Source organism: Coptis chinensis, chromosome 7 (genome assembly GCF_015680905.1).
Source record: "Coptis chinensis isolate HL-2020 chromosome 7, ASM1568090v1, whole genome shotgun sequence".
In the NCBI taxonomy this organism is placed as follows: domain Eukaryota; kingdom Viridiplantae; phylum Streptophyta; class Magnoliopsida; order Ranunculales; family Ranunculaceae; genus Coptis; species Coptis chinensis.
In genome coordinates, this window is record NC_141462.1 from 85700873 (window position 1) to 85719401 (window position 18529).

The 18529-nt window shown below is 34.7% G+C and overlaps 1 protein-coding gene and 1 long non-coding RNA gene across 3 annotated transcripts; one reads left to right on the forward strand and one right to left on the reverse strand.

The window, feature by feature from the left end:
• The first annotated feature begins 1655 nt into the window (after positions 1–1655).
• LOC147489555 (histidine-containing phosphotransfer protein 1-like) lies at positions 1656–15848 on the forward strand. 2 transcript variants are annotated; one of them, XM_086572981.1, is made up of 6 exons: positions 1656–1870; positions 2214–2344; positions 2447–2515; positions 3827–3898; positions 4541–4613; positions 15605–15848. In XM_086572981.1, the coding sequence occupies exons 1-6, from the start codon at positions 1808–1810 to the stop codon at positions 15698–15700; spliced, it is 504 nt and encodes a 167-aa protein (XP_086429107.1). In that variant the 5' UTR covers positions 1656–1807; the 3' UTR covers positions 15701–15848. The 2 variants fall into 2 exon arrangements, with proteins under 2 accessions (XP_086429107.1, XP_086429108.1); XM_086572982.1 differs by having other exon boundaries at positions 1664–1870; positions 2453–2515.
• A 2089-nt stretch (positions 15849–17937) lies between these two features.
• Positions 17938–18420, reverse strand: LOC147489556 (uncharacterized). Its single transcript, XR_015202168.1, has 2 exons — positions 18318–18420; positions 17938–18163 (listed from the first exon to the last, which is right to left on the reverse strand). It is a non-coding gene; the product is annotated as an uncharacterized LOC147489556 (long non-coding RNA).
• Positions 18421–18529: the final 109 nt, after the last annotated feature.

The following is an 18529-nucleotide window of genomic DNA, read 5'->3' on the forward strand; positions in this document are numbered from 1 at the left end:
ATATTCTAGATCACAGTACTTCTTAACATACAATTATAAGGAAAACAATAACAATTTTAGGCAGGTAACTGGATTTTCCTATAGAATGTGACCAATGAATTTGTAGAGTGGTGGTCACAAATAAATATATGAGGCATCTCTAGGTGAAATCTAAATTAGGGACCCATAAATTCACAGATAAAACAAAAGTTGTTGAAGTAGATCATGTATTTTTTTTTAAATATTTTAATTTTCTATTAGAAAAGAGGGATCCGCCATTTGTTTAATTATCATTAAAACCATACCTTTCAAACTCTCCTAAAACAATTGAGTTGGGTTTACTAAAAAGTATGTGGCATAGTCCACACGACAACTCATGTGTAGCCTGACTCTCTTTCTATTGTGCAGGGCCCACACAACACTCACATTGTCGTGCCACATCCACAAAGTTTGGTATAGTAGCATATTTATGACCAATCCGGTTACCAAGCAGTGGATGTGACAATTCAACTATCTCATGTTTCAAAACCTAGGCCTTTCCCTTCCCCTCAAAACATAAGCTGGGCTAGGCCAGCCCTCAAATTTATAAGGGCTTGAATTTGAGAGCTTTTTCATCAGCGTATTGGCCGAGATGGCAGGGCGACCTTAGGGCTTTTTTTACATCCCATCTACCCATAAGCCCATGCATCCCACTAGTAATTAGTTAGAGGTGTTGTTGGTGATTGATGTAGCTATCGTATTATTCACTAAAACCACTTGTGTCATGATTTCTGGTGAAAATCTCACACCTAGACTTGATTTGAATCGGACACATCAAGGGGACATCTGATGCAGTTTATCATTAGAGACCTTTATGAATTTTATTGTTATTGTTATTTATTTTTATTTTTGTAATTAATGAGAATAACAAATATGCATAGTCTTTTAGTCGTTTTCTGTCTTGCTACATTTGTCTGGAGAATGTCAAAACTGCCCAATTATTATTTTTCCAAAGTACTTGCTAACTGCTAACTGTAATGATGAATTTGTCATTTTGTACAGCGCAAGGTGCGCTTGTCCTCTACATTTGTATTGCTCATTCCAGATACTAAAAAATGATTTATTCAAGAAATAAATCAGACAATTTATTGGCAATCCGCTATTTATTCTATTCTTATCTATTTTTTCTACCTACTTATTACTGATGATTGTTGATTTGTTTCGAAACACATGAACACGTGTATCTCAAATGCAAATCATCGTTATCCAAGTATGAAGTAGAAAAAAATAGGGTGCGTATGGAAGTGCTCGATCATCTTTAACTGCTTTAAATTAACACCCCATAAATTGTACAACATTAATAGTGTTCTAATCCTTGGATTCATAAATATAGAGAACTCTTTAGATTATGAGAAACACCCACAACACAATCTAAATGCCAATCCATAATTTTCTTTTCTTTTTTGAACGCGAGTTCCACCCGCTCAAAAGGGCAAGCTTACTCCGCTGGTCCTGAGACTATAAACACATTTTAATTTGTTCCTTGTTTACTTATTAGATGTACCTAGAGATATACACAGAGAAAGATCTTGTGGTGTGAACGAGATATCATTAAAAAACTTCCAAACAAACGGTCGAGGGAGTACTGGATAATGAGCTAGCACATTAAAGTGATTAAACTGACAAAATAATGACAAGTGTTTAACTCTGCCTCCGAGTGTTTTTTCCCTATAAATGGCGACCACACTCTCCCTTCAACTCACTCTCGTTTTCATCGTCTTCTTCTTTTTGCTTTCAATCTTGTTGGCTTTTCTTCTTTCTTCGTTCTTGTTTCGATTTTTCAAGAAAAATGGATCCTGTTATAGTTATCAAAAGGCAACTCAGGGAGCTCCTTCACTCAATGCGTGATGAAGTAATCCTTCTTATTTTTCTTGTTCTTTGCCTGAATATAGCTTTTGTGATTGTTTACTAGTTCGTTTTAAGGTTTTATAAAGTTTTCTTCGAATCTCATTGATAGAGTATGTTGGTGAACTTTGATTCATTTTAAGTTATAGAGACATTGTTAAACTAGAAAAAGCTGGCAAATTTTGGTTTGAACCTTTTTTTTGGATATTTCATGATTGAACATGAAGTACGAGTATGTAACTTTATTTAAGATCATAAACTAAAAAGTTAAAATTTATTTTAATTTGATCTTGGATTCTGCTAAGAACAAATTTACTTGTCTATAAATCATGTGGTTTTGTACCATGCAGGGATTAATTGATCACATGTATGAAGAACTTCAAGCGGCTCAAGACCACGAGGACCCTCTTTTTGTTGCAGATACAATCCTTTCATTTTGCAGGAAGCTTGAAGAGTATCTACCTACCCTCGGATTATACATGTATGTCGTAAATTCCCATTCCGCGCTTATGCTTGTTTTGTTTGTGTCTGGTATAAAACTTATGTGTTTTATTTTCTCTTTGTTTTGTTTCATTTTTGGCAGCGACAGATATATCAATGATGAACGTAAAATGGCCATTCTTATGAGCGATATCAAAGGAAGCATACAAGTGTAAGATGGTTTGATTTTTTGTAAATCTTGAGTTGCATATAAAACTGAATTGAATTTTGTGATTAGCTAGCTCAACCCGTCCCCCTCCCAAAAATTGAATGTCTTGCTTTAAGAGTTTGCCTATGTGGCTATGTACCTTATATATCACTTCTTTTTCTTTCTTTTTTTTTGTTTTTTTTTTAAGTGAAAATTTTATTGATACTGATAACAAATTTTACAAATAATTAGGACAAGCTTGCAACAATTTACGCCGCAAATCCTTTCTGAATAGAAAATCCTATCATTCTAAAAACAAACTCATTAGAACACTTACGAAAATGAAAGGGGTTTTATATCTAGCATGTCTGCATGTGAAAGATTCGTCTATGACACTTGGCAAGACCTTAACTCCAGCATCCAAGTCTGACTTATTCACGTATATTTTTCGATCTCTCAGGATATTCTCTTTTGTTTAAAAGAATGTTGAGGATTGAATCTTTTAACAATTAATCTGGATTTGTGTATGGTCCTGGATATTATCGAGTTGAAGACCGCCCCGTTTTTTCGTCTTGTACAGTTGTACCACAGGGGGCTGGGTCTGGGGATGCATCTTATACAGACTATTTAAATGCTTATCTATTTGCCGAAAAACTTAGTTTTGCTTCGGACAACACGTTCTCAGTTTTCTCTCTGATTTAATTTTATTCTTTTATAAAGAGTCCTCTGCTTTTGGAAATAAACTCATTGAACTTTTGCTGGTCAAGTCGTTGATTCGAGACAATCAATTAGTAGTGCGTGTCAATGTTGTCTAGGAAGGGTAGTATAGAACTTTTATGCTCGCCGACCCTTTGAGCTAACTAAGAGTGTATGACTGCATGTAAATGGAAGCTAGGGAATAAAATTACTTGGTACAGGATTTCCACGTATGTTATTTGATGTGGAGAATCTATCCTAGCTACCGGTAACTTAAGAGATGTGACAGAAAATCAAAACCATATTTATCATGTATTATTGTTATGTATGCTGTTTATCAAGATCCTCCAAGTACAGGGATCCTTTTAGGTCATGAACACAATGGGTAACACTAACTATTTAAATTCACTAGAGAATAGGTGTTGGTGTTTCAGAATGCTTTAGTTCTTCTTATTGAATTCCTTTCCTCTTTGTAGTCTAAGAAAACATATTACGTACATCTCTGCTATTCTGGTCACTCCAATGATGACTTGGACTCTGCTCACACATAGTAAACTAGCTGGTTTTCTACTTTCTACACTCTTATTATTGAATCAAATTTTCGGTTTCGGTTTACTGTTTTTGTAATTGGTGTTGCAGTGTCGGGGCATCTAAGGTGTTAGATGCGTGCTTGGAACTTCGAACTGCTGTGGAAGAAAAGGACAGGGTCAGGTGAGAAATAATTCACTTACTAATTAGTCATACTATGATGCTATCATGTCAGCCATGTTGCTTTAAAAAATAATTATTATCAGCCATGTTTAAGGTTTGAATGTTTTTGCTCATATGATGTTTATGAAGAGCATTTCTTTAGTCTCTATCCTTCCTCTGTTTGATATGCTTATGAAGGGAACGATGCATTGTCATATTCATCAATATTGGCTTTGGAAGGAATAGATTTGCTCAGGTCGATCTAGTAGATATTTCTCTGATCTTAAGACTTGCAGTAATTGCTATGTCTCACTAATCATTTTAGGAAACTTCTTTAGTAGAATATATACAAGGTATCAAAAACACGTACAGCTTGCAACTCTTCTACGGACAAATGGTGTCTAGCTATCATACCAATTAGATATGTTAGCTTTGAGTCAAGTAATCTTAATATAATGTCATGATAAATACTGATAACGACAGGATTTTGAATGTGTTTTCTTTGAACCATTTTCTGTATAGACAGTTTTGTCTACATATTTAAGGCATTGAAGGTTATTTTCTCCTGACACTGCGACACTTATTTGAGTTTATGAACTTTTTAGTTTAAATTTCATCTTTTCTACGGAAATCTGACTCTATGATGAATATGTTTGCCCTTAGGTGCATGCAGTCTATAGAAAGAATGAAGTATGAATTTCAATTCGTTAGAGGCAGATTTGAAGCCATTGCAGAGGTATTATTTGATCTGAGAACAAGTCTCTTTTGAAATATTCTTTAGGAACATATCTGTCCATTTCTCACAGTTTTTATGATATACAAGAAGTAGACTCTGTGAGACCCACGGTGATGAACTAAGTTCATTTATTTTAATTTAAAAAAGTAGTAATGGTGTAATGCACAAGAAAATCACCTACCAATGCACACGTGCAACTGGTGCAAGAAAATATGTATACATGAACTTCCCCAATTTTAGTACTAAATCTCGGTCAATCCAATCGAATTGATGGTCATACTCTATGGCCTTTTCTCTTCTCTGTTCTTAACCAAACACTGGATATAGATTCTAATTGGTCTAACCTACAATGAGCTCCTACTTACTAGTTCTACTTTACACGAGAGTTATGTTGTAAATTTGAGTTCGGTTCTTCTTATAGAAGCATGGAAATTACAGAAGGATGGACGTATAAGAGAACTGAACTGTATGTCTGTATGTAATGGAAATATGGAATATACCGTGATAGTCCTGCCTAAGACTTCTTAAACTAATCCATGCATTTGACAGACCATTGAAATTTATGTCGATAATTTGTGAAGTATTCTCACAACAATTACCGTTAAAATACACTCATCAATATAACTCTTACAGACTACTTATAGTGACTCCAATTTCGTTCAATCCAGCTTTTGCAATTACTCTGTTTTATTGAAAACAATAACTTAAAGTTGATGTTTGTTGTGAATAATACAATGTGGAAACAACGTTACCCACAACAAATAGATCAATCCTACACAAAGATCAATTTTACATACTAGACAAGACTTCAACACCCTCCAAAGTAATCCCAACACTTCTCAATGTCAAACAAACAAGCATATAAAGTAAAACAATTAATGCTAAAGAAGAACAAATCACATGACGAGATATATCGTGGTTCGGCAATTTGCCTACGTCCTCTTTGCAAGTTTCAAGCTTTACTAGATATCCGGAGTAACAGATTACAAGTCTCTCAATTCACTCACAAAGAATGAACACTCAACTCACAAAGAATTGTTCTCTTATAATCTCTCTCTTTCTTGATTTTGGTTAAGTTAGGTTTCAACAGAAAAAACCTATTTTTTATCTTGTTTGAAAAAACTTCCAAAAACGGTTGAATCTTTGCCGTCTGATTGGGCGGGGGGGCGCTTCGATGCAGTGCAAAAAAAGAGGCGGGGGCTTCAATCGCTGGAGGTCGATTAAGGCATGGCATGGTGGCGCCTCTTGTCAAGGCAAAAGTGAGGTCGGGGCCCGCCTTACACGTGAAAGAGAAAAAACACCTTTTTCTCTACATTCTCCACCTCGGTGAGGTTTTAACACATAAAATCGAGCCGAACACATCCAACAAGAACACATCCAGTAGGAGCACATCCAACAAGAACACATCCAGTAGGAACACATCCAGCAAAGAAAACTCCCAGTCAACTGCCCCGAAGGGTGCCTACAAAGGGCTCTTTCAAGCATGTAGGATTTGGAGCAAGTCCAAACAGTGTTGGAACTTAACTCCGGTGACAACTTTCGTCAGCATATCAGCAGGATTGTCATGGGTGTCCACTTTCTCAAGTGCTACATCACCATCCTCAACAACATCCCGTATAAAGTGATAACGAACATCAATATGCTTAGTCTGAGCATGATGAACCTGGTTCTTCGCCAAATGAATAGCACTCTGACTATCACAATACAAATCAACATTGTTATGTTCAATACACATATCATCTAGAATACCTCGAAGCCATAATGCCTCTTTCACTGTCTTTGCCACTGCCATATACTCTGCCTCAGTAGTAGATAGAACAATTGTAGCCTGTAGCATAAACCTCCAACTAACCGATGCACCATGCATCATAAACACATAACCAATAGTCGATCGTCGTCTATCTAGATCACCTGCATAATTTGAATCCACATACCCACTGACATAACAAGTGCCTTCACCATAAACTAATCTCACATCCAAGGTACCCCTCAAGTACCTTAGTACCCATTTCACTGCCTCCCAATGTTGTTTTTCAGGATTTGCCATATACCTGCTTACAACACTAACTGCCTGTGAAATGTCTAGGTGTGAGCACACCATAGCATACATCAAACTGCCCACGACACTTGCATAAGGAACATTAGCCATATGTTTTTGTTCCTCCACCGAACTGGGAGAGAACTTAGCTGAAAGCCTAAAATGTCCAGCTCAAGGTGTAGAAACCGATTTTGCATTCTCCATACCAAAATGAGAAATTATTTTTGAAGATATTTCTTCTGAGATACAACTATCCGTCATTTCTTCCTATCTCTGTCAATCTCCATGCCCAATATCTTCTTGGCTCTACCTAAGTCTTTCATCTCAAACTCAGAGCTAAATTGAGATTTCAACTTGTCTATCTCCACCATGCTTTTGGAAGCAATAAAAATGCCATCCACATAAAGCAGGAGATAGATGGAGTCATTACCCCGAAGTCTACGAAAGTAAACACAACAGTCATACTTACTTCGGGTGTACTCATGTTGCATTATGAATGTGTCAAAGCGCTTGTACCATTGTCTGGGCGATTGCTTTAACCCATGTAGTGACCGATTCAATTTGGATACATGATCTTCTTTCTCAGCAACAACAAACCCTTCAGGTTGTCTCATATAGATCTCTTCCTCCAAGTCCTCATATAAGAAAGCAGTTTTCACATCAAATTGCTCTAACTCCAAGTTGAAGTGAGCAACTAAACTCAATAACACACGAATGGAAGTATGTTTGACTACCGGGGAAAATGCCTCATTGTAGTCGACTATTTTCTTCTGTAAGAAACCCTTTGCTACCACTATTGCCTTGTATCCAGTACTGTCGGACTCAGGAAGGATCTCTTTCTTTCTGAACACCCATTTACTGCCGATAGTCATTTTGCCCTTCGGCAATAAAACTAGGTCCCATGTGTGATTTTTATCAAGAGACTCCATCTTTTCTTGCATAGCAACCAACCAATCTCTGTAATGAGCATCTCCAACGGCTTCCTTGAAGCTATCTAGCTCATCATCTTCGATATTCAGTGTATATGCAACTAAATCCACCTGACCATAGTGTTTCACCGGCTTCTCGTGCCCATACTTGTGCACTTCTTTAACTTGTCTCTTTGGCCTAGGGTCAGCCACTACAAGTTGCGGATGCTCTTGCTCTTCTTCCTGTTGATGTGTGGTTTCATGATTTGGTACCTCATCATGAACCAACCATCATCTCTTTGCATCGGATAACTTTCAAGCTCGGTGGCTTGAACCCATATAGACTCACCATTCTCGCCCGACTCCCGGGCTTACTAAAAGATAACACGGAAGTCTCATCAAACGTAACATTTCTGCTGACCAGGAACTTGTGGTCTTCTTAACACCACAATCTGTATCTCTTTACCCCATTTGCGAAGCCTAAGAATATGGTTTTCTTAGTTCTATGATCTAGCTTGCTCTCCCACACATGGTAGTAAGTAGTTGATCCAAACACTCGCAAAATACTATAATCAGCTGGGTTACCTGACCACACCTCATAAGGTGTCTTGCAATCTATAGCTGGAACTGGTGACCTATTATACAGGTAACACGCCATAAACACTACATCTGCCCTATATTCTTTGCCTAGACTGGCATTAGACAACAAACATCTCGCTTTTTCAAGCAAGGTTCTATTCATCCTCTCTGCCATTCCATTATCTTTGGCGTGCCCCTCGATCAAATTGTCCGGCAATTCCCTCACAGGCACAAAATTCTTGGAAAGGCCCATAGGTATACTCAATACCATTGTCAGACCGTAGTGTCTTTACCTTCTTATCTGTGCAATTTTCAACCCTTGCCTTCCACTTCTTAAATATCTCAAACAGTTCATCTTTCGTTTTCATCATATATACCCACACAAAGCGGGTATGATCATCAATGAATGAGACGTAGTAGCGGTTACCTCCTTTAGAAGCCACTCTGGAGGGTCCCAAACATCCGTATGCACATAGTCAAGGATGCCTGTTGTCGTGTGTTTGCTTGATTTGAACTTGACTCTGCACTGCTTTCCATAGACGCAATGCTCACAGAACCCCATACTTGGCTTCTTCAAGTCCTTCAAGAACCCTCGCTTGCACAACTCAGACAAACCCTTTTCACTCATATGCCCTAGTCGCATATGCGACATCTTAGTGCATTCAGAATCATCACTATATGCACCCACTGCTACATCACCTATCACCGTACTACCCATCAAAGTATACAAGGTTCCATGTCTTTGACCTTTCATAACAGTTAAAGAGCCACTGACAATCTTTAGGACTCCACCTTCGCCCACAAACTTGTGGTCTTTGGAATCCAAGGTATCAAGAGAAATAAGGTTTTTCTTTAGCGGGGAACATGTCTCACATCGGTTAAAGTCCTCACTATACCATCATGCATCTTGACCCGTATAATTCCAATTCCTACCGTTTTACAAGCAACGTCATTACCTAGCAAAACGGAACCACCATTAATACTCTCATAAGAAGTAAACTACTTTCTATTCGGGCACATATGGTAGCAGCATCCGAAATCAAGAATCCACCTTTCGGCCATATAGTCTTGTGTAGACACACATAGACTCAACTTGTCCCCTTCAGAGCCTGAAGCATAATTTGCCTCAATGTTTGCCTTATCTTTCTTCTTACCATCTCTCTTGTTCTCTTTCTTCGGGTGAGGACAATTACTTGTGTAATGTCCCTTTTCATCGCAATTGTAGCACTTCACATATGTCAAAGGCTTCTTTGACTTGGACCTAGACTTCTCATTGCTTGTAGAAGCCTTTTCATACGACCTTCCTCTTGCCACTAGCCCCTAACCTGCATCAATATTATTCTCTACACGTGTCTTCTTCATCAACTTATAAAAAAAAAAATGCATTCTGAATTTCGTCAAGATCAACGTCTTCTCTGTTCATAAATGTAGTCGTTAGATGCTCATAGCTTTCTCGCAAGAAGAATATTAAACATGTCGCTTGTTCTTCATCATCCATCTTCATGCCAACATTCAAATAATCCGTTAGACGTCGACGGAACTCACTAACGTGTTCTTGCATCGTTGAACAATCGACCATCATGTACCGATAAAGACGCTTCTTAAAGTACATTTTGTTCGTCATGCTCTTAGTCATATACATAGACTCTAGCTTTAGCCAAATACCAGCAGCGGTATTTTCTCTCATCACACTATACATGACCTCATTAGCAAGACACAACTGGATTGATGAACAAGCCTAAAAATCAAACTCTTTCCAATCATCTTTAGATATATATTATAGTTGTACCCTCTTGGCTCTATTTTTTGAGCATTTACAAAGTCTCCAATATTTGTAAAACTTTTTGACTAATTACTAAAAAATAGGAGACTAATATGAAAAATCAGACAATTGGAGCACTAGACTCCAGTTTTTTCTAAATTCTATTACTAATTAGTAAAAAAATATGATATAAAGAAGTAAACAATCCCATCTAGATTTTCATAGATTCTCCAACTTTTTCTGAACACTATAGCTAATTATGAAAAAATATGAGACAAAAAATTAAATTGTTAAAAACAATAATTTCCACCGAAAACGATTTTCCTAAAACCCTTACGCCACGAAGAATAGTTTACACACTAATCTTAGGTGAAGTTTAACATAACAAAGTTTTTTTTTTAGAAAAATACAATGAAATAACGAAGGAAAAAATAAATTGAGTTGCCTGAACATTTACTTTTTACATTTGTTAACCACACATGTGACTGGGACAAAAAGGAAAAATAAAAGTCAATTAATCATAAAATAAATAACAATGTACACTCAAAACTAAGCGGACAACAAATAAAATTGTATTGTATGCACTATATGTCTATATGGGCCTAAATAAATAAAGTTTGATAGATTTAATGTATCATTCACTTTGGGATTTAGACATTTAGTCATCGTTAAGGATTTCAAAAACCACAGTAATTATGACATATTCCAATTAAATTTTTGAATTTATAATTTTTTTTTCAATACTATAATGTAATTTCTAATTTTATATATATATATATATATATATATATATCCAAACCAAAACAAATTACATTGGAAAAATAAATTATATAAAAAATAACATCACAAAATATATAATAGAAAATTTTGCATTCATTCTAATGCAAGCTCACATGTATAAAAAAAAATTAAAAAAAAAATAACGGCAAACCAATAATGACAAATATTTTAAAATATATATAATACTACATGAAACTAAGCTCAAAGAACAATTAATAGAAAACCGAAAAATAGATGCAAATGCATCGAACTAACCTCAAATAATATTTAACGGAAAATTAGAAACTTGATGCAAATGAAAACATTAAACTAATCTTAAAAAGTAATTAATGGGAAATCGGACTATGGATACAACTGCATTAAACTAACCTCAAAGAATAATTAACGGAAAATCAAAACTTTGATGCAAATACATCGAATTAACATAAAAATAATAATTATTGTGAAATCGAAAGCTGGTTGGAAATGTATTAAACTAACCCTCAATGATTAAATTAATGGGAAATCAGAAACTGGATGCAACTGCATTGAACTAACATCAAAGAAAAATTAACTATAAATTGGGAACAAGATGCAAATGCGTAGAACTAATTTTAAATAATAATTAATGGGAAATCGGAAACCGGATGCAACTGTATTAAACTAATCTCAAAAAATAAATTGGATGCAAATGTATTGAACTAATCTCAAGAAATTATTAACGGAAAATCGAAAACTTGATGCAAATTCATTGAACTAACCTCAAACGATAATTAACGGGAAATCTGAAACTAAATGCAAATGCAACCTTATCGAATAATAAACGAGAAATCAAAAACTAGATGCAAATGCATTAAAATAATCTCAAAGAATAATTAACGAAAAATCGGAAATTGGATGCAAATTCATTGAACTGACTTCAAAGAACAATTAATAGGAAATTTGATGCAAATGCATTGAACTAACTGCATTGAACTAACTTCAAAAAATAAATAACGGGAAATCAAAAATTAAATGCAACTGCATTGAACTAACATCAAAAAATAAATAATGGGATTGAAAATCAAAAACTGGATGCAAATGTATTAAACTAACCTTTTGTTTTTGCTCGTTAAGTGTAAATTGAATTAAGGAAAGAAACGAAATAAAAGAACTGTACAGGAGTGGTAGAACCTACATGCTATACAATGTAGGTTCAAGATATTCTAAAATAGCAACCATGTGGAACCTCCCATTCATATAGCCATGGGGGTCTGCCATTTGATACAAAAGCCTCATTCTCAGCTAAGAAATATCCAAATTTTGCCGCCTGGTTTGCGGCTAGGTTAGCCTCTTTCCAGTTGTGCTACACATTCAAGCTTTGCACCTTCGTCGTGCAAATTTTCCATCTACATAAGAGTTGCCAAGGGATGCCCCATGAGTTAAAAGCTGTGACAGCTACTGCCAAATCTGATTCCACCCAGAGATTGCTTCATCCTTTTGAAAGGGCAAGCTCCACACTCTCCCATATAACCATGCACTCGGCTGTATAGTTGTCTGTAATTTCGATACCCCTTGCTCAAGAGTAAGACAAAATCACCATGAACATTTCTAAAGGATCCACCCAACCTAGCTAGACCTGGGTTCCCTCTAGAATCCCCATCTATGTTAATCTTAATTTGATCACCAATTGAAGGAATCATTAAACTAACCTCAAAACATAGTTGTGTTATATGTTATAGGAATGTCTCGATAAGTATAGTTTTGCATTTAAAATAGTGTTTATCTTATCTCTTTTCGTATGATTGGGAACGTCTTGCTATTCAAGTAACTTCAATATGAACTTCACCTTATTAGGCAATCTCACAAAACTTTAATCAAACTTCTATTATTAAACAACAAAATAAAATTGAAGGGTTTTTATCAAGGGTGAGTTCTTTTTTTTTAATGGATAGTGAGGTTTTCACGTCATAAGAAATTTGGATGAGTGATCAATATAATATTCATATATAATAGTTCTGCATATATAGTTGCAAATATTTTTCAGAATAATTAATATAACATCACACATTCGTAGATAATCTTTGAAGATCCCACATAGTGAGTCATGTATAATTTAAAGAATAATTAACTGGAAATCGTGAACTAGATAATTTTTTATAATCCCACATAGTAAATCAAACATAATTTATTTTTATGTCCTGTTTGAAGTTGATATTACACACCACATTGGATAATTAAAAGAAAATCAGAAAGTGGATTCAAATACATTGAACTGAGCTCAAAGAGTAATTAAAAGGAAATCGGAAACTTTATGTAAATACAATAAACCAGACTCAAAAAGTAATTAACTAAAAATCAGAAATTGGATGTAACTGCATTAAACTAACGTCAAAAAATAACTAACGATAAATTAGAAATTCAAATAATAATTAACGGGAAATCGAAAACTAGATGCAAATGCATTGAACTAATCTAAAAAAATAATTAATAAAAAATCAAAAATCGAATGCAACTGCGTTGAACTAACCTCATAGAATAATTGGCGGGAAATCAGAAACTAGATGCAAATGCATTGAAATAACATCAAAGAATAGTTAACAAAAAATCAGAAACCGGTTGTAATTGCATCAAACTAACCTCAAAGCATAAATAATAAAAAACTATATATATATATTGATGGTTGATGCATATATATTAAATTAACCTCAAAGAGTTATTAACGGGGAAGTCAGAAACTGTATGCAAATGCACTGAACTATAACGAAACATTGAAAAATGAATGCAACTGTATTGAACTAATCTCAATGAATAATTAACATGAAAGCATAAATTTGATGCAATACATTGAACTAATCTCAAAAAATAATTAACAGAAAATCGGAAACTTGATATTGAACTAACCTCAAAGAACAATTAACTATAAATCGAAAATTGGATGCTACTACATTGAGCTAACCTCAAAGAATAATTAATAGAAAATCAGAAACTTGATGCAATTGCATAAAACTAAAATCAGAGATTAACTAATGGTAAATCAGAAATTGGATGCAATATCTTGAGGAATATTTAACAGAAAATCAAAAACTTGATACAAATGCATTGAAATAACCTTAAAGAATAGTTAACTAGAAATCAGAAATCGGATGTAACTGGTCGAACTAACTTCAAAGCATAAATAACCAGAAATTTAAAACTATATGCAAATGCATTGAACATCGAACTAACCTCTAAAAATAATTAATTGGAAATCAGAAACTGGATGCAGATGCATTGAACTAATATGAAAGAGTAATTAATGAGAAATTGGAACCTAGATGGAAATGCAATGAACTAATCTCAAAAACTAATTAACGAAACATAAAAAACTGGATGCAACTGTACTAAATTAACCTTAATGAATAACTAACGAGAAATCATAAACTTGATGCAAATGCATTGAACTAACCTCGAAACATAATTGTATTATTTGTAGGGAGAATATAATGTCTCAACAAGTATAGTTTTGCATTTTAAATAGTGTTTATCGTAATTCTTTTATTATGATTGAGAGTGTCTTACTATTCAAGTAGTTTCAATATCATCTTCGCCACATTGAGCATTCTCATAAAACTTCAATCAAACTTCAATCAAACTTCAATTGTTAAACCTAACAGCTAAAAGAAGTCAATAGGTTTTATCAAGGTTTGGTGTTTTCTTTTTATTGAGAGTAGTGCAAGAAATTTGAATGAGTGATTAATATAATTATCATATATATCTCATAGCTATGTATAATTAATAATATTTTTTAGAATAATTTAATATAATGGCACCCGTTCGTAAGATGAGTTCGAAAACTAGTCATTACTCATATTCGCAACATTTGAGTTAATCCCTTTTAAAGCCTTATGCAAACCTTGTTGGATGAGGATGTCCCTAACTTCGATCCTCCAAATTCCAAAATTATTCTTCTCATTAAACTTCTCTACTTCAAACTTAACATTTTACATATTGGAAGCCATCTTTCAAGTTACACACAATAACCCAAAAAATAATTTCATTTCGGAATTTTATCGAACACCTTGTCTACACAAATTTCGAGCACTATGGTTCTTCACTAAAACTCAAAATCCTAGGTCGTAAACCTACGCTTTGATACCAATTATTGTGAATAATACAATGCGGAAACAACATTACCCATAACAAATAGATCAATCATACACACTAGACAAGACTTCAACACCCTCCAAAGTAATCCCAACACTTCTCAATGTCAAAAAAATAAGCATATAAAGTAAAACAATTAATGCTAAAGAATAACAAACCACAAGACGAGATATATCGTGGTTCGGCAATTTACCTACGTCCACACTGCGAGTTCCAAGCTTTACTAGATGTCCAGAGTAACAAATTATAAGTCTCTCAATTCACTCACAAAGAATGAACACTCAACTCACAAAGAATTGCTCTCTTATAATCTCTCTCTTTCTTGGTTTTGGTTAAATTAGGTTTCTACAGGAAAAACCTATTTTTACATTGTTTCATAAAAAACTTCCGAAACAGTTGAATCCTTGATGCAATACGGTAGGGTGCGGGCGCGCTCGATACCAGGCAAAAGAGAGGGCGGGGTGCGTTCAATCGCCTGGAGGTCGACTAAGGCATAAGCGCGGGGCGTGCCCTTGTCAAGGCAAAAATGAGGGCAAGGCGCGCCTTACACGTGAAAGAGAAAAAACATTTTTTTCTCTACAATGTTGTTTATAAGATTAAAGGTTTTCTGAAGGCCATGAATCTATTAAATGTTGGCTTCAAATTAACTTTTACAATGATTTCCAGTTTAGACCGATAAAAGAGGTTTTGACAATCTATCTATATATGTCGGTTATATATGTCCGAGGACCTTTTTGCATTGTGTTTTCTTGTTTTCTTCTTTGTTTTTTGCAGTCCCGACCTAATTTGTGTTTTTATAATGATGAATTTTGAGCTGCAGCACCAAATTAGAATACATGCCATTCTGATGGAGCGACGGAGGCAGTCCCAAGGGAGATTCCCAGCAGCTTCTTCCAGTGACCATAGGAAGCTTTGAGGCAATTCCTGTAGTGTTTGGTTTATCATGTGTACTGTGTTCAATTTTAATGGCTCTGAATTTAATGCGGGTTAATCAACTATTCTAGTTACTGTATATTTCTGAGATTTGGCGATTGTCTCAAATGCCAGTTTCGTTCTGGACCAAATCAGTGTGTTAAACTGCATTATTTTGGCGATTGTGTTAAACATGAGTAAAGTAGTAAACAACATGAGAAAACAAGTGACATTGAAAAGACAAGGAAACGCACCGGCCTGTCCTTGTGTCGCCACCCAATTGAACGTCAAACAGTCTGCGATTTATTACCAAATTTAAAGCATCTAAGAGCATCTCTAGGTGGTAGTATCACTTTCTAATTTCTCTAAATTTGCTTTGAAAACTCATAATTTTGCGGAAATCCAACTCTAGTTGGAAGTAAATTTGGTCGCATTACCTGTCTAGCCGCATCCGTGGAAGTAAATTTGGGATTTCGGATGCGGATGTGGCGCGACAATGGTAAAGCCGCGCTATTGCAAATGTCATCCCAAATGTTTTTTTGACTTTGACCAGCACTCCACGCCATTACTAATGTCATGTGCCATTGCCACTGTCACGTGCTCCAACGGGGAAAAAAAAAATAAGCAAAAAACGGTCAGAATTCTACATCCATATATACTCATTTCCTTATTCATTTTACATAGAGGTGCAAGTGGATATCCAAATATTCGAATCCAATTTGAATTCGTATTCGAAAAATTGGATATTATCTGAAAATTTCGGATTCGGATAATTTTTTATGTCCAAACTGGTTTCGGATATGGATTCGGATACTGCCATATCCACATCCGAAAATATCCGATCCGATTTAAAAAATTAATAGTTATTATATATTATTTATTTATTTATTTATTATTGTATAAAATATTATATAAAATTGTAAACTAATCACTACTAAAAGAAGGGCTTTCTGTGTCACTTTTTAAGTGACACAAGAAGTCACTTGTGTCACTTTTGAAACTAATTCTGAAGTGACCTATAAGCCCCCGACACATAAAGTTTTACCAAAAGTGACACAAAAGCCTTACTAAATGTGTCACTTTTTGTTAATAAAAGTGACACTTAAGAATAGCCTCTTGTGTCACTTTTAAGAAAGAGTGTCACAGTGCTTGTCTCAAAAGTGACACTAGTTGTATCCGTTTAGGACCAGAGTGGGACATAATTTAAGTTAAAAGTGACACATTAAGTATACTAGTCAAGTCACTTTTGGACCGAAGTGAGAGACATAAATGCGTCAAAAGTGACACATTAAATATCTTGGTTATTGTCACTTTTAGAAAATCAGATGAGACATAAATCGTCAAAAGTGACACATTAAATATATTAGTTGTGTCACTTTTGGACAAGAGTGAGACATAAATCGTCAAAAGTGACACATTAAGATATAGTTAGTTGTATCACTTTGGACGAGAAGTGAGACATAAATCGTCAAAAGTGACACATTAAATTATACTAGTTGTGTCACTTTTTAGACCGATGAATCAAAAGACATAAGTACGTCAAAAGTGACACATTAAATTATACTAGTTGTGTCACTTTTTAGAACTAGAAGTGAGTGAACATACATAAATCACGTCAAAAGTGACACATTAAGTATACTAGTTGTGTCACTTTTTGTTGAGATGATGAACATAAATCGTCAAAAGTGACACATTAAAGTATACTAGTTGTGTCACTTTTGGGAGAAGATGAGACATAAATGCGTCAAAGTGACACATTAAATTATCTTAGTTGTGTCACTTTTTGGATGAGTGAATGAGACATATAAGTACGTCAAAAGTGACACATTAAATATACTAGTTGTGTCACTTTTGGATTAAGAGTGAGACATGAAATCGTCAAAAGTGACACAAATGCCCCTTACTACTTCTTGTGTCACTTTTGGGAGTCAACTCCATATAACTCGTATGAAAAAGAAAGCGACACATAAGAGTAGTCAGTTGTGTCACTTTTAATAGATATTATGTCACTTTTTCCAAAAGTGAGACAAATGAAAATAATTTTTTTAAAAAACATTTTCTCATTTTTGTATTCGATCGTATTCATTTCTCAACCTGCATCCTATACGTCATAAACAAAATCCCATTAACCTGTTTTATGACAAACAACATCCACATACATTTATCAAAACATCACAACCAAAATAACTTTAACCTGCTTTATGATACAGAAACAACATCCACTCGAGAAGAAAGAAACAATATTCAAAACAATTAACTTCTATTGATTTCATCGATCAAACCAAGTATTTATCATCTAGTTTGACTCCCAACAAAAGAAGCCATTCCAATACCAAAAGAATCACAATTAAAAAAAAAAAACTACATAACGCCAATACTATCCTAGCAATATCTTAGCTTGTTCAGGCGACTTCCAACACCAAAAACCTAGCTGCAATCTATTCATATGTTAATCGATCCATGACACCTACATCATATCATGAAGTCGTCATTCCACTATGATTAGTATATAAAATTAAAAAGCAAGTGAATCAAAAAGAGTATATTGTACAAGTAAAAAAAAAAAACGATAAGAAAAGTATATATACATAAACAAAGGGAAAATATGGAAGCCCACTTACCCAAATTAACTACTCGATAAATTGTTGGATAAAAGTCGATGAATTCAAAGCGAAGTTCATCTATTTCAATGGTGTAACTCTTCTTGCTAGAGAACTCCAATACTGTTAAACGAAAAATATATTATAAATATTATGAAAATGAATAAATGCAGGCAATGCATTGCCTACCATATTTACAAATGCACCAATTTATAACTACCTCGAACTATACT

Coding starts and splice junctions, on each gene's coding strand:
- LOC147489555 (XM_086572981.1), top strand. CDS start 1,808: ATGGATCCTGTTATAGTTATCAAAAGGCAACTCAGGGAGCTCCTTCAC. Junction 2,345..2,446: donor CCTACCCTCGGATTATACAT/GTATGTCGTAAA, acceptor CATTTTTGGCAG/CGACAGATATATCAATGATG. Junction 3,899..4,540: donor GAAGAAAAGGACAGGGTCAG/GTGAGAAATAAT, acceptor GTTTGCCCTTAG/GTGCATGCAGTCTATAGAAA.